Source organism: Heptranchias perlo, chromosome 24, assembly GCF_035084215.1.
Source record: "Heptranchias perlo isolate sHepPer1 chromosome 24, sHepPer1.hap1, whole genome shotgun sequence".
Taxonomy (NCBI): Eukaryota; Metazoa; Chordata; class Chondrichthyes; order Hexanchiformes; family Hexanchidae; genus Heptranchias; species Heptranchias perlo.
In genome coordinates this window covers 1,177,635-1,204,697 of record NC_090348.1, presented here as the reverse complement: position 1 = coordinate 1,204,697, position 27,063 = coordinate 1,177,635, and the positions used below count along the sequence as shown (strand labels likewise).

General features: G+C 42.9%; 1 protein-coding gene across 1 annotated transcript in view; it reads right to left on the bottom strand.

Annotated features, from left to right (window-relative positions):
* Positions 1-25,364, bottom strand: part of LOC137341489 (WASH complex subunit 4) — an 84,881-nt gene extending 59,517 nt beyond the window's left edge. The window contains exons 1-7 of the mRNA XM_068004596.1: positions 25,268-25,364; positions 24,459-24,598; positions 16,611-16,664; positions 15,265-15,330; positions 15,037-15,082; positions 11,081-11,148; positions 937-1,019 (exon numbers count right to left, since the gene is read on the bottom strand). Of these exons, the coding sequence (XP_067860697.1) occupies positions 937-1,019; positions 11,081-11,148; positions 15,037-15,082; positions 15,265-15,330; positions 16,611-16,664; positions 24,459-24,598; positions 25,268-25,328 (518 nt within the window). The 5' untranslated portion in view covers positions 25,329-25,364. The remainder of the gene's footprint in view (positions 1-936; positions 1,020-11,080; positions 11,149-15,036; positions 15,083-15,264; positions 15,331-16,610; positions 16,665-24,458; positions 24,599-25,267) is intronic.
* Positions 25,365-27,063: the final 1,699 nt, after the last annotated feature.

Here is a 27,063-nt window from a genome sequence, read left to right as displayed (position 1 = left end):
GACTGAAGAAGCTGGGGTTGTTCTCCTTGGAACAGAGAAGGTTGAGAGGAGATTTGATAGAGGTATTCAAAATCATGAAGGGTCTAGACAGAGTAGATAGAGAGAAACTGTTCCCATTGGCGGAAGGGTCTAAAACCAGAGAACATAGATTTAAAGGTGATTGGCAAAAGAACCTGACATGAGGAAAACTTTAACACAGCAAGTGGTTAGGATCTGGAATGCACTGCCCGAGGGGGTGGTGGAGATAGATTTAATCACGGCAGTCAAAGGGGAACTGGATAAGTACTTGAAAGAAAAAAATTTGCAGGGCTACGGGGATAGAGCGGGGGAGTGGAACTAGCTGGATTGCTCTTACATTGGGCCCGCGTGGACTCGATGGGCTGAATGGCCTCCTTCCGTGCTGTAATCCTTCTATGATTGTATGAAAAACAAGAATGCCAATCTGGCCTGAACTCCAGTCAAAGTCCCAGGGGTAAAAAGGATGAAAGTCTCCTCACTGCTTGTTTAAGGATCCAGTGTAATTGCAGAAACATTCTGATTTTATTTGAGGTAATTTCGATCCTGTTACTCCTGGGTATGTGTCCGCAGTATAAAGTTGTCCCAAATTTGGCACCAGGGCTAGCATTTCTGCTCAGAGACCACAGGGTGGCTGATATGGGCAATGGAAATGCCGTATTAGTGCAGTAGGAATGAGGTTAAGGTACATTTTGGGGCAGAGTGCAGCTGCAGATTGAAAGGTCCCTCGTGCTGTGACATTGGAGGACCCAATAGTGACAATAGGTGTTAAGGTGGGAAAGTGTTCCATTCCCAAGCACCAGCATCCCTCACCTTGACGAGCAGAGTACAAATAACATTTTTAAAAAGCAATGAAGTATTCACTTCTTTCCTCACTCGCGTTTACCCAATGTACTAAGATACAGTGGAAAGTTTACTTACTTATTGCTGGTGTAGAGTGAAGCAAGCTGTTGAACAATATTCATCACCACTTCGTAACATCTTGTAATGAAACAAGACAACTCCTATAAAAGTGGAAACAGTGCCAGTTACTCCTTCTAACTTTCCTGTTCAATGATTTCTTGAAATTGTCACAAGCTAAGTGTCTCCGGGCCAGTTTATGACACATTCTCCTTCCTGCCCGCACCACCTCCCCCCCAACAATCCCCCATTGTAAAGACACTGAAGCCAGCTCAGCCCACCCGCTGCAGCCACACCAGTGCAATAAATTCTAACAGTTTTCTTCTCGATTAGCACCAGTGCGTTTGGAGTTGATATTTAAAGTTCTGCTCAGCCAAGTTACAACTGGAAAAAAAAGCTCGAGAACGATGCTCACAATAGTTGCTGCAAAAGATATTTAAGATCAAGAGGAGCAAAAATTGCCCAAGTTTTAAAAGCTGCACATTTTCTCTTTTGGTGATTTCATGCTGTTTCTAATTTCTTTTCATGGAATCCTACAGCACAGAAGGCAGCCATTCGGCCCATCGTGCCTGTGCCGACAAGAGCTATCCAATTAGTCCCACTCCCCTGCTCTTTCCCCATAGCCCTGCAAACCTTTCCTTTTCAAGTATTTATCCAATTCCCTTTTGAAAGTTACTATTGAATCTGCTTCCACCTCCCTTTCAGGCAGTGCATTCCAGATCATAACAACTCACTGTGTAAAAAGATTTCTCATCTTCCCTTTAGATCTTTTGCCAATTATCTTAAATCTGTGTCCTCTGCTTACTGATCCACCTGCCAGTGGGAACAGTTTCTCCCTATCTACTCTATCAAAATCCCTTAACACTGGTACATCTTCCACACTGCTGTTTGCAGACAGAGGAGTGGAGGCCAGGCAGTAAACAGGAGGGTGAGTGCCAGGGAGTGCAGGAAGTGAATGATAGGCAAGTGTCAAGACTCGAGGTGGGGACATAAACAATTTGGACTCAGGAATCGGAAGTATAATTTCAAAATTTGCGGACACCAAATTTGGGGGTATAGTTAATATTGAGTAAGACTGCAACAAAATACAAGACGACATAAATAAACTTGCAGTATGAGCATTATTTAGCAAATAAATTTCAATATGGATAAGTGTGAGGTGTTACATTTTGGTAGGAAGAATAAGGCGGCCACATACTGCTGGGAAATAACAGTTTCTGCAGACATGCTATAGACAGAGCTAAGCAATTCCACAACCAACGGATCAGATCAAAGCTCTGCAGTCCTGCCACATCCAGTCGTGAATGGTGGTGGACAATTAAACAACTAACGGGAGGAGGAGGCTCTGTAAACATCCCCATCCTCAATGATGGCAGAGGCCAGCACATGAGTGCAAAAGACAAGGCTGAAGTGTTTGCAACCATCTTCAGCCAGAAGTGCCGATTGGATGATCCATCACGGCCTCCCCCAGATATCCCCACCATCACAGAAGCCAGTCTTCAGCCAATTCGATTCACTCCACGTGATATCAAGAAACGGCTGAGTGCACTGGATATAGCAAGGCTATGGGCCGCGACAACATCCCAGCTGTAGTGCTGAAGACTTGTGCTCCAGAACTAGCCGCGCCTCTACCCAAACTGTTCCAGTACAGCTACAACACTGGCATCTACCCGACAATGTGGAAAATTGCCCAGGTATGTCCTGTCCACAAAAAGCAGGACAAATCCAATCCGGACAATTACCGCCCCATCAGTCTACTCTCAATCATCAGCAAAGTGATGGAAGTTGTCGTCGACAGCGCTATCAAGCAGCACTGACTCACCAATGCGCAGTTTGGGTTCCGCCAGGACTGCTCGGCTCCAGGCCTCATTACAGCCTTGGTCCAAACATGGACAGAAGAGCTGAATTCCAGAGGTGAGGCGAGAGTGACTGCCCTTGACATCAAGGCAGCATTTGACCGAGTGTGGCACCAAGGAGCCCTCGTAAAGTTGAAGTCAAAGGGAATCAGGGGGAAAACTCTCCAGTGGCTGGAGTCATACCTAGCACAAAGGAAGATGGTAGTGGTTGTTGGAGGCCAATCATCTCAGCCCCAGGACATTGCTGCAGGAGTTCCTCAGGCCCAACCATCTTCAGCTGCTTCATCAATGACCTTCCCTCCATCATTAGGTCAGAAATGGGGATGTTCGCTGATGATTGCACAGTGTCCAGTTCCATTCGCAACCCCTCAGATAATGAAGCAGTCCGTGCCCACATGCAGCAAGACCTGGACACCATCCAGGCTTGGGCTCATAAGTGGCAAGTAACATTCGAGCCAGACAAGTGCCAGGCAATGACCATCTCCAACAACAGAGTCCAACCACCTCCCCATGACATTCAATGGCATTGCCATTGCCGAATCCCCCACCATCAATATCCTAGGGGTCACCATTGACCAGAAACTTAACTAGACCAGCCACATAAATACTGTGGCTACAAGAGCAGGTCAGAGGCTGGGTATTCTGTGGCGAGTGACTCACCTCCCGACTCCACAAAGCCTTTCCACCATCTACAAGGCACAAGTCAGGAGTGTGATGGAATACTCTCCACTTGCCTGGACGAATGAAGCTCCAACACTCAAGAAGCTCGACACCATCCAGGACAAAGCAGCCCGCTTGATTGGCACCCCATCCACTACCCTAAACATTCACTCCCTTCACCACCGGCGCACTGTGGCTGCAGTGTGTACCATCCACAGGATGCACTGCAGCAACTCGCCAAGACTTCTTCGACAGCACCTCCCAAACCCGTGACCTCTACCACCTAGAAGGACAAGGGCAGCAGGCACATGGGAACACCACCACCTGCATGTTCTCCTCCAAGTCACACACCATCCCGACTTGGAAATATATCGCTGTTGCTTCATCGTCGCTGGGTCAAAATCCTGGAACTCCCTTCCTAACAGCACTGTGGGAGAACCTTCACCACATGGACTGCAGCGGTTCATGAAGGCGGCTCACCACCACCTTCTCAAGGGCAATTAGGGATGGGCAATAAATGCTGGCCTTGCCAGCGATGCCCACATCCCATAAACAAATAAAAAAGTCTAAATGGGGTAGAGGAACAAAGGGATTTCGAAGAAAATAAAGCACTGGGATTCATTTCTAGAGGGATCGAATTGAAAAGCAGAGAAGTTATGTTAAACTTGTGTAGAACCTTGGTTAGACCACACGTGGAGTATTGTCAACATTTCTGGTCTCCATATTGTAAAAAGGATATAGAGGCACTGGAGAAGGTGCAAAAAAGATTTACAAGGACGATACCAGAACTAAGAGGTAAACCTAGTCAGGAAAGACTAAACAGGCTGAGGCTCTTTTCTCTAGAAAAGAAACTGAGGAGTGACCTGACACAGGTTCTTAAGATGAAAGGGTTTGATATGGTAGATGTAGAGAAAATGTTTCCACCTAGGGGAGTCCAAAACTAGGGGCCATAAATATAAAAGAGAGTTACTAATAAATCCAATAGGGAATTCAGGAGAAATTTCTTTATTCAGAGAGTGGTAAGAATGTGGAACTCACTACCACAAGGAGTAGTTGAGGCAACCAGCATAGATGCATTTAAGGGAAAGCTAGATTAAAAAGATGAGGGAAAAAGGAATAGAAGGATATGTTGGCAGGGTTAGATGAAGTCGGGAGGGAAGAGGCTCGTGTGAAGCATAAACACTGGCATGGACCTGTAAGTTCTATGTAATGAAGGCCAAGGAACAGAGCTCCAAGAAAGAGTCCAAGGCAGGGACAGAAACCCTTGGCAACCAAAAGGAAAGGCCCAAGCGAGGCGTGAATCAGTGCTGGTAGTGGTGGAGTCAGGAATTTGAAGGGAGGCTTTGCAGAGCTAATTTGCGAGTAAGTAGTTCATTTGTGTGTGCGCTGGACTGTAAGCAGGAGCTGTGAAGGTGGCTGACAGGGAGCCAAACCTATTTTTTTTTTAAAATGACTTTACTGATTGGCTGTTTTTCATGGAGGAAAAATGCATCCAATTAAAAAACTGGGGCACGAGCTTGCACTGAACCAATCAAAGCTCACGAGGTTTTACACAAAGAAATTGAACAGACAAGTAACTTAATCTTTATGCCATAGCCCAGTCACTGACGTTCCTCCAGTAAATAGAGAAGGCAAAACATGGTGCCGTTTGTTACTTTAACTTGTTCACCATAGCTGTCCCACACACAGATCAGTGTAAACAATTTTACAACACCAAGTTATAGTCCAACAAATTTATTTTAAATTCCACAAGCTTTCGGAGGCTTCCTCCTTCGTCAGGTGAATGGTGTGGAGGAAGGAGGAAGCCTGACGAAGAAGGAAGCCTCCGAAAGCTTGTGGAATTTAAAATAAATTTGTTGGACTATAACTTGGTGTTGTAAAATTGTTTACAATTGTCAACCCCAGTCCATCACCGGCATCTCCACATCACAGATCAGTGTGTTCATTCTCATAGCAGTACAGCAACTCAAAGACATTAGGTGTATTGGGAATCTTCTCACCACTCCCCCAATTTCACCTTTGATGAACTAAACCCTTTTTAGGCTTCATTGTCTGGTGCTAGTTCAGAAGCACCACTCATTGTTTTAATAAAACTTCATTTTGTTCAGCACTATGTTGAGTGCTGAAATCGTGGCAATTTCAGTGTTTACCCAAGGAACAGCCAGCTATTACAGTATGGTGCTGGTACACATTTAATGGCCCTTCACTGGAGTAATCCTCAACCCATCCAGGTTCCAAATCAGCATTTGTAAACACACAGTTTGCAACTTTTCCAATACTTAAGAGCCAAGAATATGATGAGAAAGCACAGGTCGTTGAAGGTGGCAGGGCAGGTTGAGAAAGCGGTTAAGAAAGCATACGGGACCCTGGACTTTATAAATAGAGGCATAGAGTACAAACGCAAGGAGGTTATGTTGAACCTTTATAAAACACTGGTTTGGCCACAACTGGAGTATTGTGTCCAGTTCTGGGCACCACACTTTAGAAAGGATGTCAAGGCCTTAGGGAGGGTGCAGAAAAGATTTACTAGAATGATTCCAGGGATGAGGGACTTCAGTTACGTGGATAGACTGGAGAAGCTGGGGTTGTTCTCCTTAGAGCAGAGAAGGTTGAGAGGAGATTTGATAGAGGTGTTCAAAATCATCAAGGGTTTAGATAAAGTAAATAAAGAGAAACAGTTCCCACTGGCAGAAGGGTCAAGAACCAGAGGACACAGATTTAAGGTGATTGGCAAAACGAACCAAATGCTGGAACCGTTCTGTGATTCTATGTTTTCCCTTGCAGTGCGTTACCCTTGTTTCTTAACTTGGTCTGACCTTTACTCTTATTTCCTATTTCTTTTATCTTCAGACTTCTTATTTTCCTCCAATCACTCCCTCCCGTCTTACAAGTTTAAAGTCCCATTGACAGCCCTATTTATCCTTTCCGTTAGGACCTTGGTCCCATTCCACTTCAGGGGTACAGCTCCTTCCTGTCCCAGTACTGGTGCCAGTGTCCCATGAAATTGAACCCCTCCTTCCCACACCAGTCTTTCAGCCTGATCTGTCGATCCCTATGCAGGTCCTGATGAATTGGCCTTGTTGTTCCTGCTTTCCCTTTCTGTACTATGTGGTACATTCAATGTACTGCCTGATATGTCCTCAAAAAACCCCCACAACCGCCCCTTTGACCTACACCAATGCATTCTGAGGAACTCTATGTTGCACCCTGATTATGGAGTAAGATCTCCCTGCAACTAAACACAAACCTGACTCACCAAATTTGATAGAATCATAGAATGGTTACAGCGCAGAAGAAGGCCATTCAGCCCATCGAGGCCTTGCCGGCTCTTTATAAGAGCAATCGAGTTAGTCCCATTCCGCCGCCCTTTCCCCGTAGTCCTGCAAATTTTTTCCCTTCAAGTACTTATCCAATTCCCTTTTGAAATCCACAATTGAATCTGCCTCCACCACCCTTTAAGGCAGTGCATTCCAGATCATAACTACTCATGTCACTTTTGGTTCTTTTGCCAATCTGAGTCCTTTGGTTCTCCACCCTTCTGCCAATGGGAACTGTTTCTCTCTATCTACTCTGTCCAGAGCCCTCATGATTTTGAACACTTCTATCAAATCTCCTCAAAACCTTCTCTGCTCTAAGGATAACAATCCCAGCTTCTCCAGTTTATCCATGTAACTGAAGTCCCTCGTCCCTGGAATCATTCTAGTAAATCTTTTCTGCACCCTCCCTAAGGCCTTCACATCCTTCCTAAAGTGCGGTGCCCAGAATTGGACACAATACTCCAGTTGTGGCCGAACCAGTGTTTTATAAAGGTTCATAATGACTTCCTTGCTTTTGTACTCTATGCCTCTATTTATAAAGTCCAGTGCTTTCTTAACCGCTTTCTCAACCAGTCCTGTCACTTTCAACGATTTGTGCACATATACCCCCAGGTCTCCCTGTTCCTGTACCCCCTTTAGAATTGTACCTTTTTGTTTATATTGCCTCTCCTCATTCCTCGTACCAAAATGTATCACTTCTCCACGTTAAATTTCATCTGCCGTATCCGCCAGCCTGTCTATGTCCTCTTGAAGTCTATCACTAACCTCCTCAGTGTTTACTACTCTTCCAAGTTTTGTCTCATCTGCAAATTTTGAAGTTGTGCCCTGTACACCCAAGTCCAAGTCATTAATATTAATATGATATATTAATATTAATCAAGAAAAGCAGTGGACCCCCGGGGAACACCACTGTATACCTTCCTCCAGTTATAGAACATAAGCACAAAATGACAAAAATAAAATGAGAATTATTAAAAACAAATTAAATTGCCTATATAGTGACATGCACAGCATCCGAAACAAAACTGGGGAACTGTAGGCAATAATTCGTAGCGAGGAGCCAAATGTGGTAGGAATAACTGAAACATAGTTACATAAAGAACAGTACTGGCAGTTAAATAATGCAGGATATAACGTATTTAGAAAGGATAGGGAAGGAAGAGACAACTAATTAGAGACAACATGACGGCAATGGAAGAGGGACATAGGTAATATTAAGATAGAAGTAGAATCCATACGGATTGAGACAAAGGATTAGAAGAGGTCGATCACGTTAATAGGCATATTCTAATAGTGGAAGGGAAGTGGAGAATGAAATATGGAGAGAAATCTATGAAACGAGTAACAAAAAAAATCAAATAATCAGGGGAGATTTCAACTACTCCCAAATAAACTGGCAAGCGGTAGGGAAAGGAAATAGAGTTTTTACAACGTGTGCAGGACTCCTTTCTTACCCAGTATGTGAGACACCTAAGAGAGGAATCACTGCTGGATCTAGTAATGGGAAATGAACCAGGGCAGATAAGAGAAGTAAACGTAGGGAAACATCTAGGCAATAGTGATCATAACATAATAAGGTTTAAAATAATGTTTAAGACATAAGTAAGACAAAGACTAAAGCAATAGTTTGGAAAAAAAGCAAATTTTGGGGGAGGGATGAGAATGGAACTAGGAGAGGTAAACTGGAAAAATAAATTGACGACGAGACAGAACAGCAGTGGGAAATATTTACAATAGTGATCAAGGCTTCAGGAGAAATATATTCCTCTAAAAAACTAGCCACTAATGAAACACCATGGATGAATAAAAGGATAAGGGTAAAACTGGAAGTAACAAATAGCATAATCTAAGTACATAGTCAATAAATGAGAGGATGACAAAAGGGAATACGAAGAGGTTAGGAAAGAAGTAAAAAAAAATTAGGAAAGCAAAGAGAAATTACTAAATTAAATTATTATAAAAAGAAATAGTAAAGTATTCTACAGATATATAAATAAAAAAAGAAAAATCAGGATTGGGATAGGGCCACGAAGAGATACACAAGATAAACTCACAGGAAATGACAGTAAAATGGCAGAACTATTGGCAGAACTAGTTACTTTGCCTCATTTACCAGGGAGACTCAAGGTGGGCAGGACATTAGAAGAGGAGATCAAAAAAGGTATAAAGACATTTAAGGTAGAACTGGGGGAGATAATTGATAAACAAATCAAACTTAAAGAGGTTAAAACCCCTGGTCCGGATGGATTGTATCCACGCATATTAAAAGAAGTTAGGGAAGAGAGAGCAAAGGCACAATTACACATATATTAAAAAATCATTAGAAAAGGGGATAGTGCCAGAGGAGTGGCAGACGGCTAATGTTATTCCTACATTTAAAAAAGGAGAGAACACCAGTCCAGAGAACTATAGGCCAGTCAGCTTCACGTTGGTGGTAGGAAAGATAACGGAATCTTTACTCAAAGATGTAATAGAAAAACATCCAATAATCAAGAGTCGTCAGCACGGATTTCAGGAGGGAAAGTCATGTTTGACCAACTTCATTGAATTTTTCGAAGTAGTAACAGAAAGACTGGACAAGGGTAATGTAGTAGATGTAATATATTTGGATTTTCAAAAAGGCCTTCGATAAGGCTCATGACTAAGATCAGAACATGTGGAGTCAGGGGACAGGTAGCAGAATGGATAGCAAGCTGGCTACAAAACAGAAAACAGAGTAGAGGTTAATGGTAGCTCCTCGGACTGACAAGGTGGGAACTGGTGCTGGGGCCACTGTTCACAATTTACATGAACAATTTGGACTCAGGAATTGGAAGCACAATTTCAAAATTTGGTGGATGACACAAAATTGGGGGTGGGGGTAGAGTTAATACAAAGGAACAATGCGCCAAAATGCAAGAAGACGTTAATAAACTTGCAGAATGGGCTTGTAAATGGCAAATGAATTTCAATATAGGTAAGTGTGAGGTGGTGCCTTTTGGTAGGAACAATAAGGAGGCCACATACTGCTTGGATAATAAGAGTCTAAATGGGGCAGAGGAGCAAAGGAATCTCAGGATATAGATACACAAATCACAAAGTAGCGACAGAGGTTAATAAGGCCATAAAAAAGGCAAACCGAGCACTGGGGTTTATTTCTAGAGGGACAGAACTGAAAAGCAGAGATGTCATGTTAAACTCGCACAGTTCTGGCCTCCATATTATAAAAAGGATACAGAGGCATTGGAGAGGGTGCAAAAAAGATTCACAAGGATGATACCAAAACTGAGAAGATATACTTTTCAGGGAAGACTAAACAGGCTGGGCCTCTTTTCTCTAGAAAAGAGAAGGCTGAGGGGTGACCTGATAGAGGTCTTTAAGATAATGAAAGGGTTTGATAGAGTAGACGTAGAGAAAATGTTTCCACTTGTGGGGGAGCCCAAAACTAGAGGTCATCAATATAAGATAGTCGCTAATAAATCCAATAGGGAATTCAGGAGAAACTTCTTTACCCAGAGAGTGGTTAGAATGTGGAACTCACTACCACACGGAGTAGTTGAGGAAAATAGCATAGATGTATTTAAGGGGAAGCTAGATAAACACATGAGGGAGAAAGGAATGGAATAGTAACCTGAAAGGGTAAGATAAAGTAGGGAGGGAGGAGGTTCATGTGGAGCATAAATGCCAGCTTAGACCAGTTGGGCCGAATGGCCTGTTTCTGTGCTGTAAATTTAATTTAACAATGCAAGATTCCTGAAGTGGTTCCGATTTACACAGGTATCAATCACACGTTGGGAATCAGGTGCATTATATCACACATTGGAATCAGAATCTCACGTCCTCGCTATACGGTGGGACACGGTCCAGTGTATGAGCATTGTTAGCGTGTGATTTTTGAAAGCAATCAAGACGACATTAAATTATTTGTCAAGTATTGTGGAAAATCCAAAAGTGATACAAGTGACTGACTTCATATAGGAACTGTTCATAGGATGACTGTTTTCAAAAGGAACAGTGTCTAATAACAGAATCTTGAATAATTTAAAATCTGGAAACCACTCAGCAGTTAGAGATAAACAAAGTGTACAGACAGGTGACATTACAAAATATTGGTCTTTTGCCCCCAGATTTAAATCAAACAAATCACAAAGCTAGATTTACAAAAAAAATTGTGAAAGCCAAAGTGTAAAAATAAATGCCGTTCAACACAAAGACCATTCTCTCCCACCAGCCCAGTCACTCTCAACCTGAAAGCAGCTCATGAGCACAAAACACACACTGTTGAGAACAAAGATTTTGATACTTTTATAACTAGTACGAACAAACACTGTGCACCAAAAACAGTTAGCATACCTGTAAGAACGAAATAAACCTGCCCATCTGGACCTGTGACTCTCCTTCCACCATACTCGAATCTGTAACTAAAACAGACAGCGAGGTTACTGGATCCTTACAGATTGCAGGTTTTAAAAGGATAGTGAGAGCCACGCACCCGCCGCCCGAGAGCGGGACGAATAAAAATTTACACATGTACAGAACAATTCAAAAATTTTTGTGGGAACACCAATTCCTCAACTAATAACATTACCTGGAGTTCTGAAGTTATAAAGCGATACCACAAACTCCATTCCCTAGCTACCGACTCCAATCCTCTCTCTGGTCACCGTTCTGAGGCTGATCCAGACTGTTCGCAACCTTAGCATCCTATTTGACCCTGAGATGATCTTCTGACCACATATCCGCTCCATCACCAAGACCACCTACTTAACATGGTCAGTCTCCACTCCTGCCTCAGCCCATCTGCTGCTGAAACCCTCATCCATGCCTTTGTTACCTCTAGACTGGATTATTCCAATGCTCTCCTGGCCGGCCTCCCTTTTTCTACCCTCCATAAACTTGAGCTCATCCAAAACTATGCTGCCCATATCCTAACTCGCACCAAGTTCCATTCACCCATAACCCGTGCTCATTGACCTACATTGGCTCCCGGTCCGAGAACACCTCAATTTTAATATTCTCATCTTGTCCCTTATAGACAGAGGCGGGAGAATTTATAATGGGGAAGAAGGAAATGGCAGAGAAATTAAACAAATACTTTGTGTCTGTCTTCACGGAAGACGACACAAAAAACCTCCCAGAAATACTAGAGAACCAAGGGTCTGGCGAGAATGAGGAACTGAAAGAAATTAGTAGTAAAAAAAAAAATAGTACTAGAGAAATTAATGGGACTGAATGTCGATAAATCCCAAGGATCTGATGATCTATATTCCAGGGTTTTGAAAGAGGTGGCTAGAGAGATAGTGGATGTATTGGTTGTCATCTTCCAAAATTCTATACATTCTGGAACGGTTCCTGCAGATTGGAGGGTAGCAAATGTAACCCCACTATTTAAGAAAGGAGGGAGAGAGAAAACAGGGAACTACAGAACGGTTAGCCTGACATCAGTAGCAGGGAAAATGCTAGAATCTACTATAAAGGATGTGATAACAGGACACTTAGAAAATAATAATAGGATTTGGTAGAGTCAACATGGATTTATGAAAGAGAAATCATGTTTAACAAACCTATTGGAGTTCTTTGAGGATGTAACTAGTAGAATAGTTAAGGGGGAACCAGTGGATGTGGTGTATTTGGATTTTCAGAAGGCTTTCGATAAGGTCCCACACAGGAGGTTGGTGAACAAAGTTAGAGCACATGGAATTGGGGGTAATATACTGGCATGGATTGAGAATTGGTTAACAGACAGAAAACAGGGAGTAGGAATAAACGGGTCTTTTTCAGGTTGGCAGACTGTGACTAGTGGGTACCGCAGGGATCAATGCTTGGGCCCCAGCTAGTCACAATCTATATCAATGATTTGGATGAGGGGACCAAATGTAATATTTCCAAGTTTGCTGATGACACAAAACTAGGTGGGAATGTGAGTTGTGAGGAGGATGCAAAGAGGCTTCAAGGGGATATAGACAGGCTAAGTGAGTGGGCAAGAACATGGCAGATGGAATATAATGTGGAAAAAATAGTTGAAGTTATCCACTTTGGTAGGAAAAACAAAAATGCAGAGTTTTTTAAATGGTGAGAGATTGGGAAATGTTGATGTTCAAAGGGACCTGGGTTACCTTGTACACGAGTCACTGAAAGCTAACATGCAGGTGCAGCAAGCAATTAGGAAGGCAAATGGTATGTTGGCCTCTATTACAAGAGGATTTGAGTACAGGAGTAAAGATGTCTTACTGCAGTTATACAGGGCCTTGGTGAGACTGCACCTGGAGTATTGTGTACAATTTTGATCTCTTTACCTAAGAAACGATATAATTGCCATTGAGGGAGTGCAACGAAAATTCACCAGACTGATTCCTGGGATGGCGGGATTGTCGTATGAGGAGAGATTGAGTAGACTAGGCCTGTATTCTCTGGAGTTTAGAAGAATGAGAGGTGATCTCATTGAAACACTCAAAATTCTTACAGGGCTCAACAGGGTAGATGCAGGGAGGATGTTTCCCCTGGCTGGGGAGTCTCGAGCCAGGGGTCACAGTCTCAGAATAAGCGGTAGGCCATTTAGGACTGAGATGAGGAGAAATTTCTTCACTCAGAGGGTGGTAAATCTTTGGAATTCTCTACCCCAGAGGGCTGTGGAGGCTCAGTCATTGAATACATTCAAAACAGAGATACATAGATTTCTAGATATTAAAGGCATCAAGGGATATGGGGATGGTGCAGGAAAATGGCATTGAGGTAGATGATCAGCCATGATCTTGTTGAATGGAGGAGCAGGCTCCAGGGGCTGGATGGCCTACTCCTGCTCCTATTTCTTATGTTTGTCTTCAAATCCCTCCATGGCCTCACCCATCCCCATCTCTGACCTCCTCCAGCCCTACAACCCTCCGAGATCTCTGCGCTCCTCCAATTCTGGCCTCTCGCACATCCCTGATTTTAATCGCTCCACCACTGACGGCCATCCTTCAGCTGCCTAGGCCGTAAGCTCTGGAATTCCCTCCCTAAACCTCTCCACTTCTCTCTTCCTTTAAGATGCTGCTTAAAACCTGCCTCTTTGACCAAGCTTTTGGTCACCTGTCCTAATATCTCCTTTTGTGGCTCAATGTCAAATTTTGTTTGATAACGCTCCTGTGAAGCGTCTTGGGACGTTTTATTACGTCAAAGGCACTATATAAATGCAAGTTGTTGTTATTAAAAGGGGTAAATCAGGCCTTTTATTCTGGGTGGGAACAGCAGAAGAGAACAGGGCAGGGAAATTCAACAAAAATATCCTAAATATTACTTGAATGCAGCTGTGTGTACTATTATACCATAATATGCGTTACTTTGGAGATTTACAAACACAAAGCTACACTAATTTGGGGCTGTAGTTTGGACTGATTACAGTATTTCTTGACTAGGAAATTTTCGAGTACAAAATTCTGATACAAGCAGATAATGAAACATGATGAAATGTTCTGAATTATCAGGACAGAGATATTAAAATATTGACCTTCAATGAGAAGAATCTGTAGTTGTACTGTAGTTACCTCAGAGTTTAACCCTGGCTTTGTTCATTCTAACTAGGAACCGACCAGGACAAACAGACTTTAAGCAGAGCCAACAAGGACTGACCGAGAACAGCTATTGACAGCCCTTTGGTCTATAAGTCCAAGGTAAAATAAATGTACTGACTTCACATTGTTGATATATTGGCACAGAACCCACACAGCTACATACAGCAAAATCAGCACCAGGACCACATGCAGCAAGTTAATGAGTCCAGTAACCCAGGCCTGGATTAAAAATACAGCAGAGACAAATGGAATTAAAGGCTCCTCTCTCTCTCTCTGATTACTGCCATATGTTAAATGCTCCTCGCTCTCTGATTACTGCCATATGAATATCCAATGTGAAAAAGGGCTGAGACGAGGTCCCAGAAAGATTCAAGCTGATATCATGTTAAGTTTTGATGGTAAAATGCCAGTTTCCAAGTTCTTGTTACATCCCCTTATCTTATGCCATTTTAATTTCCTTGCCAGCCATAATGGCTAAACATTTGAAACTTTAAAAAACTGTCTAACCTGAATTTAAATATTCCAGAAAACAAATCCCCAAATCCACAGCAAAAATTTGCCTATAATTAGACAATCTCAGTAAGTGTGACAGATAAAATGTCTCACTGGTGCAGAAGGGAGTGTTTATCCGAGCCTAGGTTGATGGCACATTATTCAGGCAATCACTGAAATATATTGAATGTTAATATATACAGTAAATCATATCAAAGCACTGGCTGCTAACAAGGAACAAATTTAAAGCAAAAAAGCACAACTAACCTCCTTCCCCATAGAACAGAAGCCCGTTGTAAAATTTAGTTTCAGCCTGAAAGACACAACATCCATACACTATAAAACACCTGATATAATAAGTAGGGCATTTAGTTTTGCTAAAGTATATTTCAATACTCACTGAATGAAACAGTAATACTGCAAGCTAACTTTACAATAATTTTAAATAAAACTGCATTACTTAGTACTTAAAACAAAAATAGTGCTTTCTCTTACCTCATATTTCAACTTTTTTACTTCACAACAAAGAGCAGCATAAACTGTAATCACTTTATTCAGGACCTACAAAAGATTGTTTTTACATAATTAGCAGACATTCAAATCATAACCACTACCCACCTAACTCCACATTTTAGATCTTTTACACAGTTATCCGTTTTGACAGCTAAACTTTTAAATTTGTGATTTGCATATTTAAATCGAACATAAAAACACAATGATCACTTCTACTGTTTTTGTGTAGAAAGATTCCACAAAAACCCTTCACACAAATGTATTGTTCAGTGGCACATCTAGCTGAGCTAAGCTACTCTCAACTTAAACAGAGCTATTTATAACCATACATTTACAAACGTTAATCTGTTCACACACAGCCTCAACCAGGTTCACACTTGCTGAATGCGAGTAACAGCTGCTATCCAACCTTCATTAAACAACCACTGCAAACCTGATTTTGGCCCAAAAATCGCTCGGAGCAGCAAACCACAGCTTTATACTAACTTTACACTAATTTACCGCGGTCTTTACTGGGGGCAATTTCTCGAATAGGAAGCGGAGAAGAGCCCAGTGTCAGTTGAGGTGAAGTGAGGACCCTGGGAAAAGCTAGAGGATCGATCTCTCTCCTCGAACAATCAGATCGCAGCATTTTTGACAAGCTGCGAAACTGTTTCTGCAGGCTTGGAACATAAAATCCAGGATTTGAAAGGTACACTAAAATCATTGTAAAAACAGTTATAGACAGTGAAAAAGAGTAAGAAATAATCGAATTAATGAAGAGACAGAAGGGGGAAAAGCAAAAAAGTTTTTTTTAAATTTGAAAAAATGCTTTTAATGACCAAAAACTATTAAAATGAGTAATAAGACTCCACATTTTTTAATTGTTAATTTTTAGTTGTTTGGAAGTCATTAAAACTTAGTTTAGACTTGGTATTTTTAAGCATACCTGTTTTGTGATGATATTAGTTACTTTCCAGCTGGGCAGATGAGCAAGTTGCTGCTTTTTCACTGATTTCTCTGATCGCAGCGTGCGATTTCCCTTTAATTCGAAGCTGTTATATCGCCACTGAACGACGAGGAGCAAGTTCCAGATTTCCGTGTTTCACTGCGCATGTGTGAACGCTGGAACTTGCTCCTACATTTCGCCACTAACAACGGCGAGCACTGTTAAGCTCACTTATTTTCCAAACAATTTCTGACTCCTTAAAGAAAACTTTTTTCTTTTCACCCAATTACCAATATACATAACTATATAAAATCCATAAGGCCTTGATATAGAAATATAACTGATGCAATCTTATCTAATGTTCTAACTGACTGTCGTTTACAGTCTGGTGTCAACTTACTTTGTTTTCGGTTTTAATAAGTTCCAGTAATGAGGACTGTTCATATGGCAAAAGCTGAAAGATAAAAAAACATATTAAAACAGTGTTTGAAAACAGTGTAACTTGTTCATTCAACATGGCCTTGATGTAGATAATTTAACCGTGATGTAACACTCAGCATTGCACAGCACTCTATTTTCCTCTTGCCCACTTTCTCCCTGCCTCTCAAAGCCACCAACTCCGCTGCTGGAATACAGTTCCACGGTGCCAGTCACCCGCTCGTACCTCAGCTAGTGGCCGTTATTTACACGCAGGGGCTGACAGCGTTTGACCACAAAGATGACAGTCGAGCCTGATCACGTCCTCACCCAACACCCATATACGCAGGGGGTAGTGCGCCGCCTTCTCGAACCGCTACGGGCCATGTGGTGACAGTGCAGCCACAATGCTGCTAGGGAGGAAGTGACGAGGGGCTACCTAGGCCATTTCAGAGGACAGTTAAAAGTCAACCACGTCGGTGTGGGATTGGAGTCACACATGAGCCAGACCGGGTAAGGCCAGCAAGGTTTCCTGGCAGAGAACCAGTTGGGTTTTTAACAACTTCATGGTCGCTTTTACTGATACCAGCATTTTATTTTCAGATTTTTTTTCTAAACTGAATTCAAATTCTCAAACTGCCATGGTGCAATTAGAACTCACGTTCTTTGGATTACAAGTCCAGTAACATAACCACTACACTACTGTACTGTCTCACAGCTACTCTGCACAGACCAGAGATCAAATCTGGAACCTTCTTGGTCTGCATGACTTAGTGACAATGCATAAATCCTTTGTTTACACACCCCATGCTTGCGTGATTTTGGACAGTGTCTAACAAAATCTGAAAATAAAAAGCAGGTACCAGTAAAAAAGTGACCATGAAGCTGTCGAATTGTCATTAAATCCCAACTGGTTCACTAATGTCCTTTAAGGAAATGTAGTAAAAAAAATACATCTGAAGCAAAAGCGTGATATTAAATCAGCTCCAGCAGGCTAAAGGAAAAGGATTGTTAATTTACACATCATAAAAGACCACAGAAAAGGATAGACCACGATAGCAAGAACCAACAGCTCCAGGTTGGCTGGAAATCGTTTCAACACCTACCTGCTTAACTTAATTACTTTGTGGACACAGAGAAAGCAAGTGAAACGTCAATCAATTGTGGGTTGTATTTGGAAGAACCTATTGTTGACAGGTCCTCATCCCAGAGTTCAAAGTTAAAGACTTTTAAAGCAAAGCAGAAGTTAGAATTAGAGACCCCCAACTCTACTGCTCCAACCTTGCCTTCCACCTCCTGGCGGTGCCACCTCACCACGAATCTTCACGGTTTGATGCAGGCTTACCGATTGCCAGTGAAGCAGATGACCTGGCTATAAGAGAAAGCCACGCTACACTACAACGGTGTCCATCAAAATATTTGGAATCGTCCCGACAAGCTTGAGCAAACCATGAGTATATAACTTTCGTAATGGGGTTAATCTAAGATAGACATTTGATTTCCAAAAGATTATGCATTTTGGGGAGTCAGATGGTGTTTTTTTATATTATTGTTAAAGCAATTCTAAATCGTGCATAAACCCAAGATGTTGCTTAATTCTAACATCAATTTTTCTAGTGTATAATAAATGATTATAAAGAAAACAAAGCCATGGTTTGTGCCTCAAGTTCCTTTAGGAAAAATAGCACATTAAGTTGAATATAAAATTAAACCTTGTGGAAATAAAAAAGCATTTCCCCAAATTAAAGTGTAAAATCACTCGGCACTTTTTGCTCCTACAGAAGGAAACCTGCCGTCCTTACCCGTTCCGGCCTATACATGACTCCAGTCCCACACCAACATGGTTAACACTTAACTGCCCTCTGAAGTGTCCTAGCAAACCAAGTGACTTCTTCCATCGGGGGGAACATAAGAACATAAGAACATAAGAAATTGGAGCAGGAGTAGGCCAATCGGCCCCTCGAGCCTGCTCCGCCATTCAATAAGATCATGGCTGATCTGATCCCAACCACAAATCTAAAGAACACAAGAAGTCGGAGCAGGACCCGGCCACATAGCCCCTGGGCCCTCTCCGCCACCCACAGGGCATTGACCGATCCGAACTCAGCTTCATGTCCAATTTCCTGCCCGCTCCCCATAACCCCTAATTCCCTTTACTTCTAGGAAACTGTCTATTTCTGTTTTAAATTTATCTAATGATGTAGCTTCCACAGCTTCCTGGGGAATTCTGGGAAGAGGCAAGTTTGAGCACATGAGATAACGGTCATATCGTTGAAGGGTTTAGTCCTGGGATTGCTTCATCTTCAACAAGCAGCCAGAAAACTTAACTATATGGCCAGTAAAGTAATAGAAGAATTAATTAAACTGTGCACTGTTCGACTTAGACCAGACATTGAGTACAGTGTCTACTTCAAGACACAAGGGAGGCATTCAGGACCTGAAAACAATGCAGACACAAGACAGATCCCTAGCTTCAGAGGACTGAATAATTGAAAAAAACAACGGACAAACTTGGGTTCCACCTTAAAGAGCTGTGAGAGTGGGGATCTTAAATGTACTAAGATAAACAAAGATAAGTTAAATGTGGAACAGTTCTTCAAACTAAGTCGTAAAAGTAGGCAAAAGAGTCAGAATTCAAACTAGTGAACGGCAAACTCGGCTGTCAAGAAGCTCTTCGCACAGTTATCAATCTTCGTGTTCAGATGAACTAAGTTGGGCTGAACAGCCATCTTCATCTGTATATACTTTGTAATCTACATATATAGGCAAAATATGGCTTTAGCATTGAAGTGTACTCAGTCTGAACACAAGATGGACACAGGATGCTCAGCCAAACACACAAAGTGCTAGCCTATTGCAGTCTTTGGGTATCCAAGCTCTCACAGCTAGTCTGGGACTCTATTAATTCCTCACTGTGGTAGGGAACTCACAAGTAACGTCTACATCTCCACGGTCATGGGATTTATGTTTCGTATACCTGGTAGCTCAAATTAATAGGAATGCATATTTGATTACATAACTATTATAGAAAGCACTGTTTTTACATTTACATAATAGGAGTAGGAGTAGGCCATACGGCCCCTCGAGCCTCTCCGCTATTCAATAAGATCATGGCTGATCTTAGACATCAACTCCACTTTCTCACCCTATCGCCATAACCCTGAATTCCCTTAGAATCCAAAAATCTATCAATCTCAGCCTTGAATATACTCAATGACGGAGCATCCACAGCCCTCTGGGGTACAGAATTCCAAAGATTCGCAACCCTCGAGTGAAGAAATTTTTCCTCTTCTCGGTCCTAAATGGCCGACCCCTTATCTTGAGACTATGACCCCTAGTTCTAGACTCTCCAGCCAGGCGAAACGGCCTCTCAGCATCTGCCCTGTCAAGCCCTCTAAGGATTTTGTGTGTTTTAATGAGATCACCTCTCATTCTTCTAAACTCCAGAGACTATAGGCCCATTCTACTCAATCTCTCCTCATAGAACAACCCTCTCATCTCAGGAAATAATTTAGTGAATCTTCGTTGCACCCCCTCTAAGGCAAGTATATCCTTCCTTAGGTAAGGAGACCAAAACTGTACACAGTACTCCAGGTGTGGTCTCACCAGAGCCCTATATAATTGCAGCAAGACCTCCTTACTCTTGTACTCCAACTCCTTTACAATAAAAGCTAACATACCATTTGCCTTCCTAATTGCTTGCTGTACCTGTTAACTTTGTGATTCGTGTACAAGAACACCCAAATCCCCATGACTACCAACATTTCTTAGTCTCTTACCTTTTAAAAAATATTCTGCTTTTCTAGTCTTCGACCAAAGTGGATAATTTCCACATTATACTCCATCTGCCACCTTCTTGCCCACTCACTTAACTTGTCTATATCCTTTTGCAGCCTCTTTGCATCCAAGTTTGCTGACTATACAAAGCTGGGTGGGAAAGTGAGCTGTGAGGAGGATGCAAAGAGGTTGCAAAAGGATATAGACAAGTTAAGTGAGTGGGCAAGAAGGTGGCAGATGGAGTATAATGTGGAAATTATCCACTTTGGTCGAAGACTAGAAAAGCAGAATATTTTTTAAAAGGTAAGAGACTAAGAAATGTATCCAAATTCAGTCCCTTCATCTAAGTCATATTGTAAACAGCTGAGGTCCTAGCAATGATCCTTGCGGTACCCCACTAATTACAACCTGCCAGCCTGAAAATGACCTGTTTATTCCTACTCTCTTGTCTGTCCGTTAACCATTCCTCTATCCATGCTAATATATTACCCCCAATCCCTTGAGCCCTAATCTTGTGTAACAACCTCTTGTGTGGCACCTTATCGAATGCCTTTTGAAAATCCAAAAATATACTACATCCACTGGTTCCCCCTTATCTATCCTGCTAGTTACACCCTCAAAAAACTAATACATTTGTCAAACATGATTTCCCTTTCATAAAAGCATGTTGACTCTGGCTGATATGATTTTCTAAGTACCCTGTTACTACATCCTTAGTAGATTCTATCAATCATTTTCCCTACTACTGATGTCAGGCTAACTGGCCTCTGGTTCAATTTTCTTTACCTCCTTTCTTGAATAGTGGGGTTATATTTGCTATCTTCCAATCCACGGAGACTTTCCTAGAATCTAGGGAATTTTGGAAGATCACAACCAATGCATCCACTATCTCTGCAGCCATCTCTTAAAACCCTAGGATGTAGGCCATCAGGTCCAGGGGATTTGTTGGCTTTTAGTCCCATTAATTTCTCCAGTACTTTTTCTTTACTAATCTTAACTACTTAAGATCTTCACTCTCATTAGACCCTTGGCGCCCCACTATTTCTGGTATGTTTCTTGTGTCTTCTACTGTGAAGACAGATACAAAATATTTGTTTAACGTCTCTGTCGGTTCGTTATTCCCAGTTATAAATTTACATTTTCTAACACCGCAACACACAAAGACGGCCATTAAACACTCAGGTAGCACGTTCATTACCTGCCTGTTTGATACTCATCTAACAAAGGGCTCAAACACTGTTTTTTAAAAATATACAATTCAAAGAGCGTTTACCTGGATTCCTCAGGTACGCTATAGTTGTCACAACAATAATGGTCATCAAGAAACCACACTTTTTGTTTCACTGTCAAGTGTATACAGTTGTAAACAATTTTACAACACCAAGTTATAGTCCAGCAATTTTATTTTAAATTCACAAGCTTTCGGAGATTTTCTCCTTCCTCAGGCAAATGTTTCAAGATCTCCTTGAAGCCTACGCATTTATACATATTGAACAATAATACATGGTGTTTACAGACTGCCCCTGCAACTGCCCGTTGCCAAGGCAATCACCGTGTTCAGACAGAGAGGTGTTACCTGCAGAACCTCCGAATACACATTCAACAAAAAAACAAACAGGGAAAAAAAACAGAGAAAAAAAAACACAGAGAGAGGCAGAAACATCCGGAAGGCAGAGAGAGCCAGCAAATGACCCATTATATTAAAAACAGATAACATTTGTTCGCTGGTGGGGTAACGTGTAGCGTGACATGAACCCAAGATCCCGGTTGAGGCCGTCCTCATGGGTGCGGAACTTGGCTATCAATTTCTGCTCGACGATTTTGCGTTGTCGTGTGTCTCGAAGGCCGCCTTGGAGTACGCTTACCCGAAGGTCGGTGGATGAATGTCCATGACTGCTGAAGTGTTCCCCGACTGGGAGGGAACCCTCCTGTTTGGCGATTGTTGCGCGGTGTCCGTTCATCCGTTGTCGCAGCGTCTGCATGGTCTCGCCAATGTACCATGCTCTGGACAACGGATGAACGGACACCGCGCAACAATCGCCAAACAGGAGGGTTCCCTCCCAGTCGGGGAACACTTCAGCAGTCATGGACATTCATCCACCGACCTTCGGGTAAGCGTACTCCAAGGCGGCCTTCGAGACACACGACAACGCAAAATCGTCGAGCAGAAATTGATAGCCAAGTTCCGCACCCATGAGGACGGCCTCAACCGGGATCTTGGGTTCATGTCACGCTACACGTTACCCCACCAGCGAACAAATGTTATCTGTTTTTAATATAATGGGTCATTTGCTGGCTCTCTCTGCCTTCCGGATGTTTCTGCCTCTCTCTGTGTTTTTTTTTCTCTGTTTTTTTTCCCTGTTTGTTTTTTTGTTGAATGTGTATTCGGAGGTTCTGCAGGTAACACCTCTCTGTCTGAACACGGTGATTGCCTTGGCAACGGGCAGTTGCAGGGGCAGTCTGTAAACACCATGTATTATTGTTCAATATGTATAAATGCGTAGGCTTCAAGGAGATCTTGAAACATTTGCCTGAGGAAGGAGAAAATCTCCGAAAGCTTGTGAATTTAAAATAAAATTGCTGGACTATAACTTGGTGTTGTAAAATTGTTTACAATTGTCAACCCCAGTCCATCACCGGCATCTCCACATCAAGTGTATACAGAGCAAAAAACAGCAAAGGCAACTCCTGGGGACTTTTTAAATTGTACCACACACCTTTCAAAAAGACAAGACATTCCCTGAGAGACAACCATTCAAATGTAAAATCAAAGGGAAAGAAGAATAAAATCAACAGCCAATAAACAACTATAATAAACAAGTCCCTCCCCAGGAGGCGACTGTCACTAATAGATACCCAGTCCAGTCAAATGAGCAGTCCATGTGTTAGTGTTAAATGCCATGTCCTCGGTGTCCAGTTGCAGAGGCTTTGACCAAATCAGTAGAAACAGCTAACCATTTCAGATTGTCTTCTAATTGACGTGCTGTCTCTGCTGCTCCATCATGCATCAATCTGGGATTGCTCATGTGGCACCATCTCTCTCAAAGTGTGGCCCCATCTTCAGCACATTCAGCATTACAGATCAGAAAGCTGCCCAGTTACTTGATCTTTTTCATATTCAAGAATCTTCTCTCAGACTGCAACTGATACTGTAAGGCAGAATACGTTTTCAACCAACCTCTGTCCTGATACCGCCAACAGGAAACAAAATCAGTGCCTAACCTAGTTTGTCACAGACTTTCTGCACAGGGCACTTCTCTGGAACAAAAGCCTTAACATTATGTTTGGGTTTATGAAACATTGGCTGCAAATCCGGGCTGAAACCCGACTTCTCCACAGGTTTTCAAGTGATAATGCAGGTCACCGAAACAGTCATGAGGACTGCTTAGTTTCCAAACAACTGAAGCATCGGTCGGACAGACTCCTCAGCTTTGATGTAATCTATTGGCTCATTCCTTGTATCGGTTGTCAATGGTTTAGAAATGTTCCTTAGTGCCATGTTTCCATCCAGATACCTGAAAATGCTCCAAACTCTCCTCATAACTTCCAAAGTGACTAAAGGAATCCCAGATTCTAGTCTCGTGTGACTGGAAATTGGACTTAACCACAAGAAAGCTTCAGAAAACTATAACAAAATCAAGCTGATAGTTAACTTTTACTTAAAAATCATAACCCTTGCAATCATCCTGTTGCTCTCCCAGTGAACGTCAGTAGTATGCCAGTTTGGGACAATGAGTCCAGTGTTCCATAAATTCACTGCAACCATCAAATTATCTTTCTGTTACTGAAAGCAAGCAAGGCAACTGTATAATTCTTTCCAAGTTATGAAGGTGACAAGTTGGTGCTCTGCAAATTCAGCAGATGTAGCTGCACGAATCCCTTACACAGGATTGATGTGCAGTATTAATCATCCAACAAAAAATGAGTGTCAAGCAGGTTAATTGCTGATATACCACACAAAATTAACAAGCATCTTGTGAAAACTTTTTTAAAATTGCTAAACTGTGGAAAATAGTCTACAAACACATTAAAATTAAGGTTTTATAAGACATACCCTAAGGGCTATAGGATCCAGAGTAAAATCCCAGACATCTCCAACAGAGTCATCCAACGCATCTTCAATTCTTTTCAACTGATTGGTATACTCCTCTAGAAATCTCCCGTAATTCTTCAGCTGCACTTCAGCATGGATTCCTAAACACAGAGGCAGAGGATCTGAAGGATGCAATACTTTGCTGTCTGAAGTTTGATTGTTTGATACTTCAGCTGAAACGCTCCAGCAATGGCTCATTAACCCTTTCTAAGTTAGACCAAAGCCAGAAGGCTCATAAAGCTTTCACTATCCTCTCCCTTCAAGAACATACACATTGACCCTTTGCAAATTCGAGTGCTACACAACATTCCCTGATAGGGTGGACAGAGAGACCAGGGAGAGGAAAGGGGGGGGGGGGAGGAGAGGGGGAGCAGGGAGAAGATGAGGAGGGAGCAGGGAGACGATGAGGAGGGAGCAGGGAGACGATGAGGAGGGAGCAGGGAGAAGATGAGGAGGGAGCAGGGAGAAGATGAGGAGGGAGCAGGGAGAAGATGAGGAGGGAGCAGGGAGAAGATGAGGAGGGAGCAGGGAGACGATGAGGAGGGAGCAGGGAGACGATGAGGAGGGAGCAGGGAGAAGATGAGGAGGGAGCAGGGAGAAGATGAGGAGGGAGCAGGGAGAAGGGAAAAGAAGAGAAGAGGAGAGGGGGGTGGGGGAGAGGAAGGAGGAGAGGGGGAGGAGGAGGGGAGGGGGGTGGGGGGGGAGAGGAAGGGGGGGAGGAAGGGGGTGGGGGGAGAGGAAGGGGGGGGGAGAAGACCGGCCTCCCTTACTCTGAGAGCCGTCATCGAAGCGGTCGAACTGCCAATCGGGCGATTGCGGATCCAGCGCCATCTTCAGATCCCCGTGACCGCGTCACGTGCTCCTCCTGCCCCGCCTCACTGCGCAGGCGCTCGTGTGCACAGCCCTCTGGGAGATGTAGTTTGGGGTCAGGGTGGAGGCCGGGCCGGGCCTTAAATACCTGGAAACAGGACACGACTAGGAACCGGGAGAGCTGTCGGTTACAGTGGTCTCCTGGAGCTCGGGTTATTGACTACCAGGGCTCCAGAGGAATTGCCAAAAGTTTTTATTGCTTAAATTGCCCTGTGTTTTTTTTGCCTCTCAGGAGATTGAATGCGAATGGAATGGGTTTAATGATGAGTGTGGAACATAAGAAATAGGAGCAGGAGCAGGAGTGGGCCATCCGACCCCTCGAGACTACACCATTCAACAAGATCATGGCTGATCTTCCATCTCAACGCCATTTTCCTGCACTATCCCCATATTCCTTGGTGCCTTTAATATCTAGAAATCTATCGATCTCTGTTTTGAATGTATTTGATGACTGAGCCTCCACAGCTCTTGGGTAGAGAATTCCAGAGTCACCACCCTCAGTGAAGAAATGTCTCCTCACCTCTGTCCTAAATGGCCCCGAGTTCCAGACTCCCCAGCCAGGGGAAACATCCTTGCGTCTACCCTGTTGAGCCCTGTATGAATTTTGTATGTAGGTTTTGCTGTGCTGGAATAGGATAGGCTTGATCGATCAGCTGGTCTTTTTGTGGCCATCAGTTTTGTACATTTATATGTTCATAATGGCCCAAGATATCAAGGCAGTATTCAGCTGACTTATGGCACAGAGGAGCCCGAGGAAAAGTTTGGTCAATTGTTGGGGGGGGGGGGGGGGGTCAAGAAAAGAATTGCTGGAATAAAACCTGACAGAAGGCAGATGGTTGTGGTCGATGGAGACCACTCACTGGAGCTCCAGTTCCTCAGGACAGCATCCTCAGCCCAACTGTCTTCAGCTGCTTCATCAATGACCTTCGCTCCATCATAAATGCAAAAGTGAGGTGGTTCCTTAATGATTCTACAGTGTTGAGCTCCATTCACAACTCCTCCAGTAATGAAGCTGCCCATACCAGCCTACAGAATGACCAGGATAACATCCAGGCTTGGGCCGACAAGGTAACAGGCAACACTGACACCAAATAAGTGCCCGGCAATGACCATCTCCAACAATAAAAGCCCCAACCATCTCTCTGACCTTCATTGATGCTACCATTGCCGAGTCCCCCACCAACAATCACCACATTTGGGAGGCAGAAGGATTTTTGGAATGCACACTGCAGGTGGTGGTCAGCCCACAGGCAGAGCGAGTCAGTGAGGAATGTCCATCGGAGGTAGGAAAAGTGTGAAGGAGGCAGTGCAGGGATCTCCTAAGATTGTTGAATTAACAAATAATCATTCACAATTAAATTAACAAATAAGTAGCTGTCAGTATTAGGACCACTATATATATATATTAATGACCTAGACTTGGGTATAGAGGGTATAATTTCAAAGTTTGCAGATGACACAAAACTCAGAAATGTAGTAAACAATGTGGAGGATAGTAACAGACTCCAGGAGGACAGAGACTGGTGAAACATGGTAGATGAAATTTAACACAGAGAAGTGTGAAGTGATGCATTTTGGTAGGAAGAATGAGAGGCAATTTAAAGTAAATGGTACAATTTTAAAGGGGGTGCAGGAACAGAGAGACCTGGGGGAGTATGTACACAAACCTTTGAAGGTGCAGGACAAGTTGAGAAGG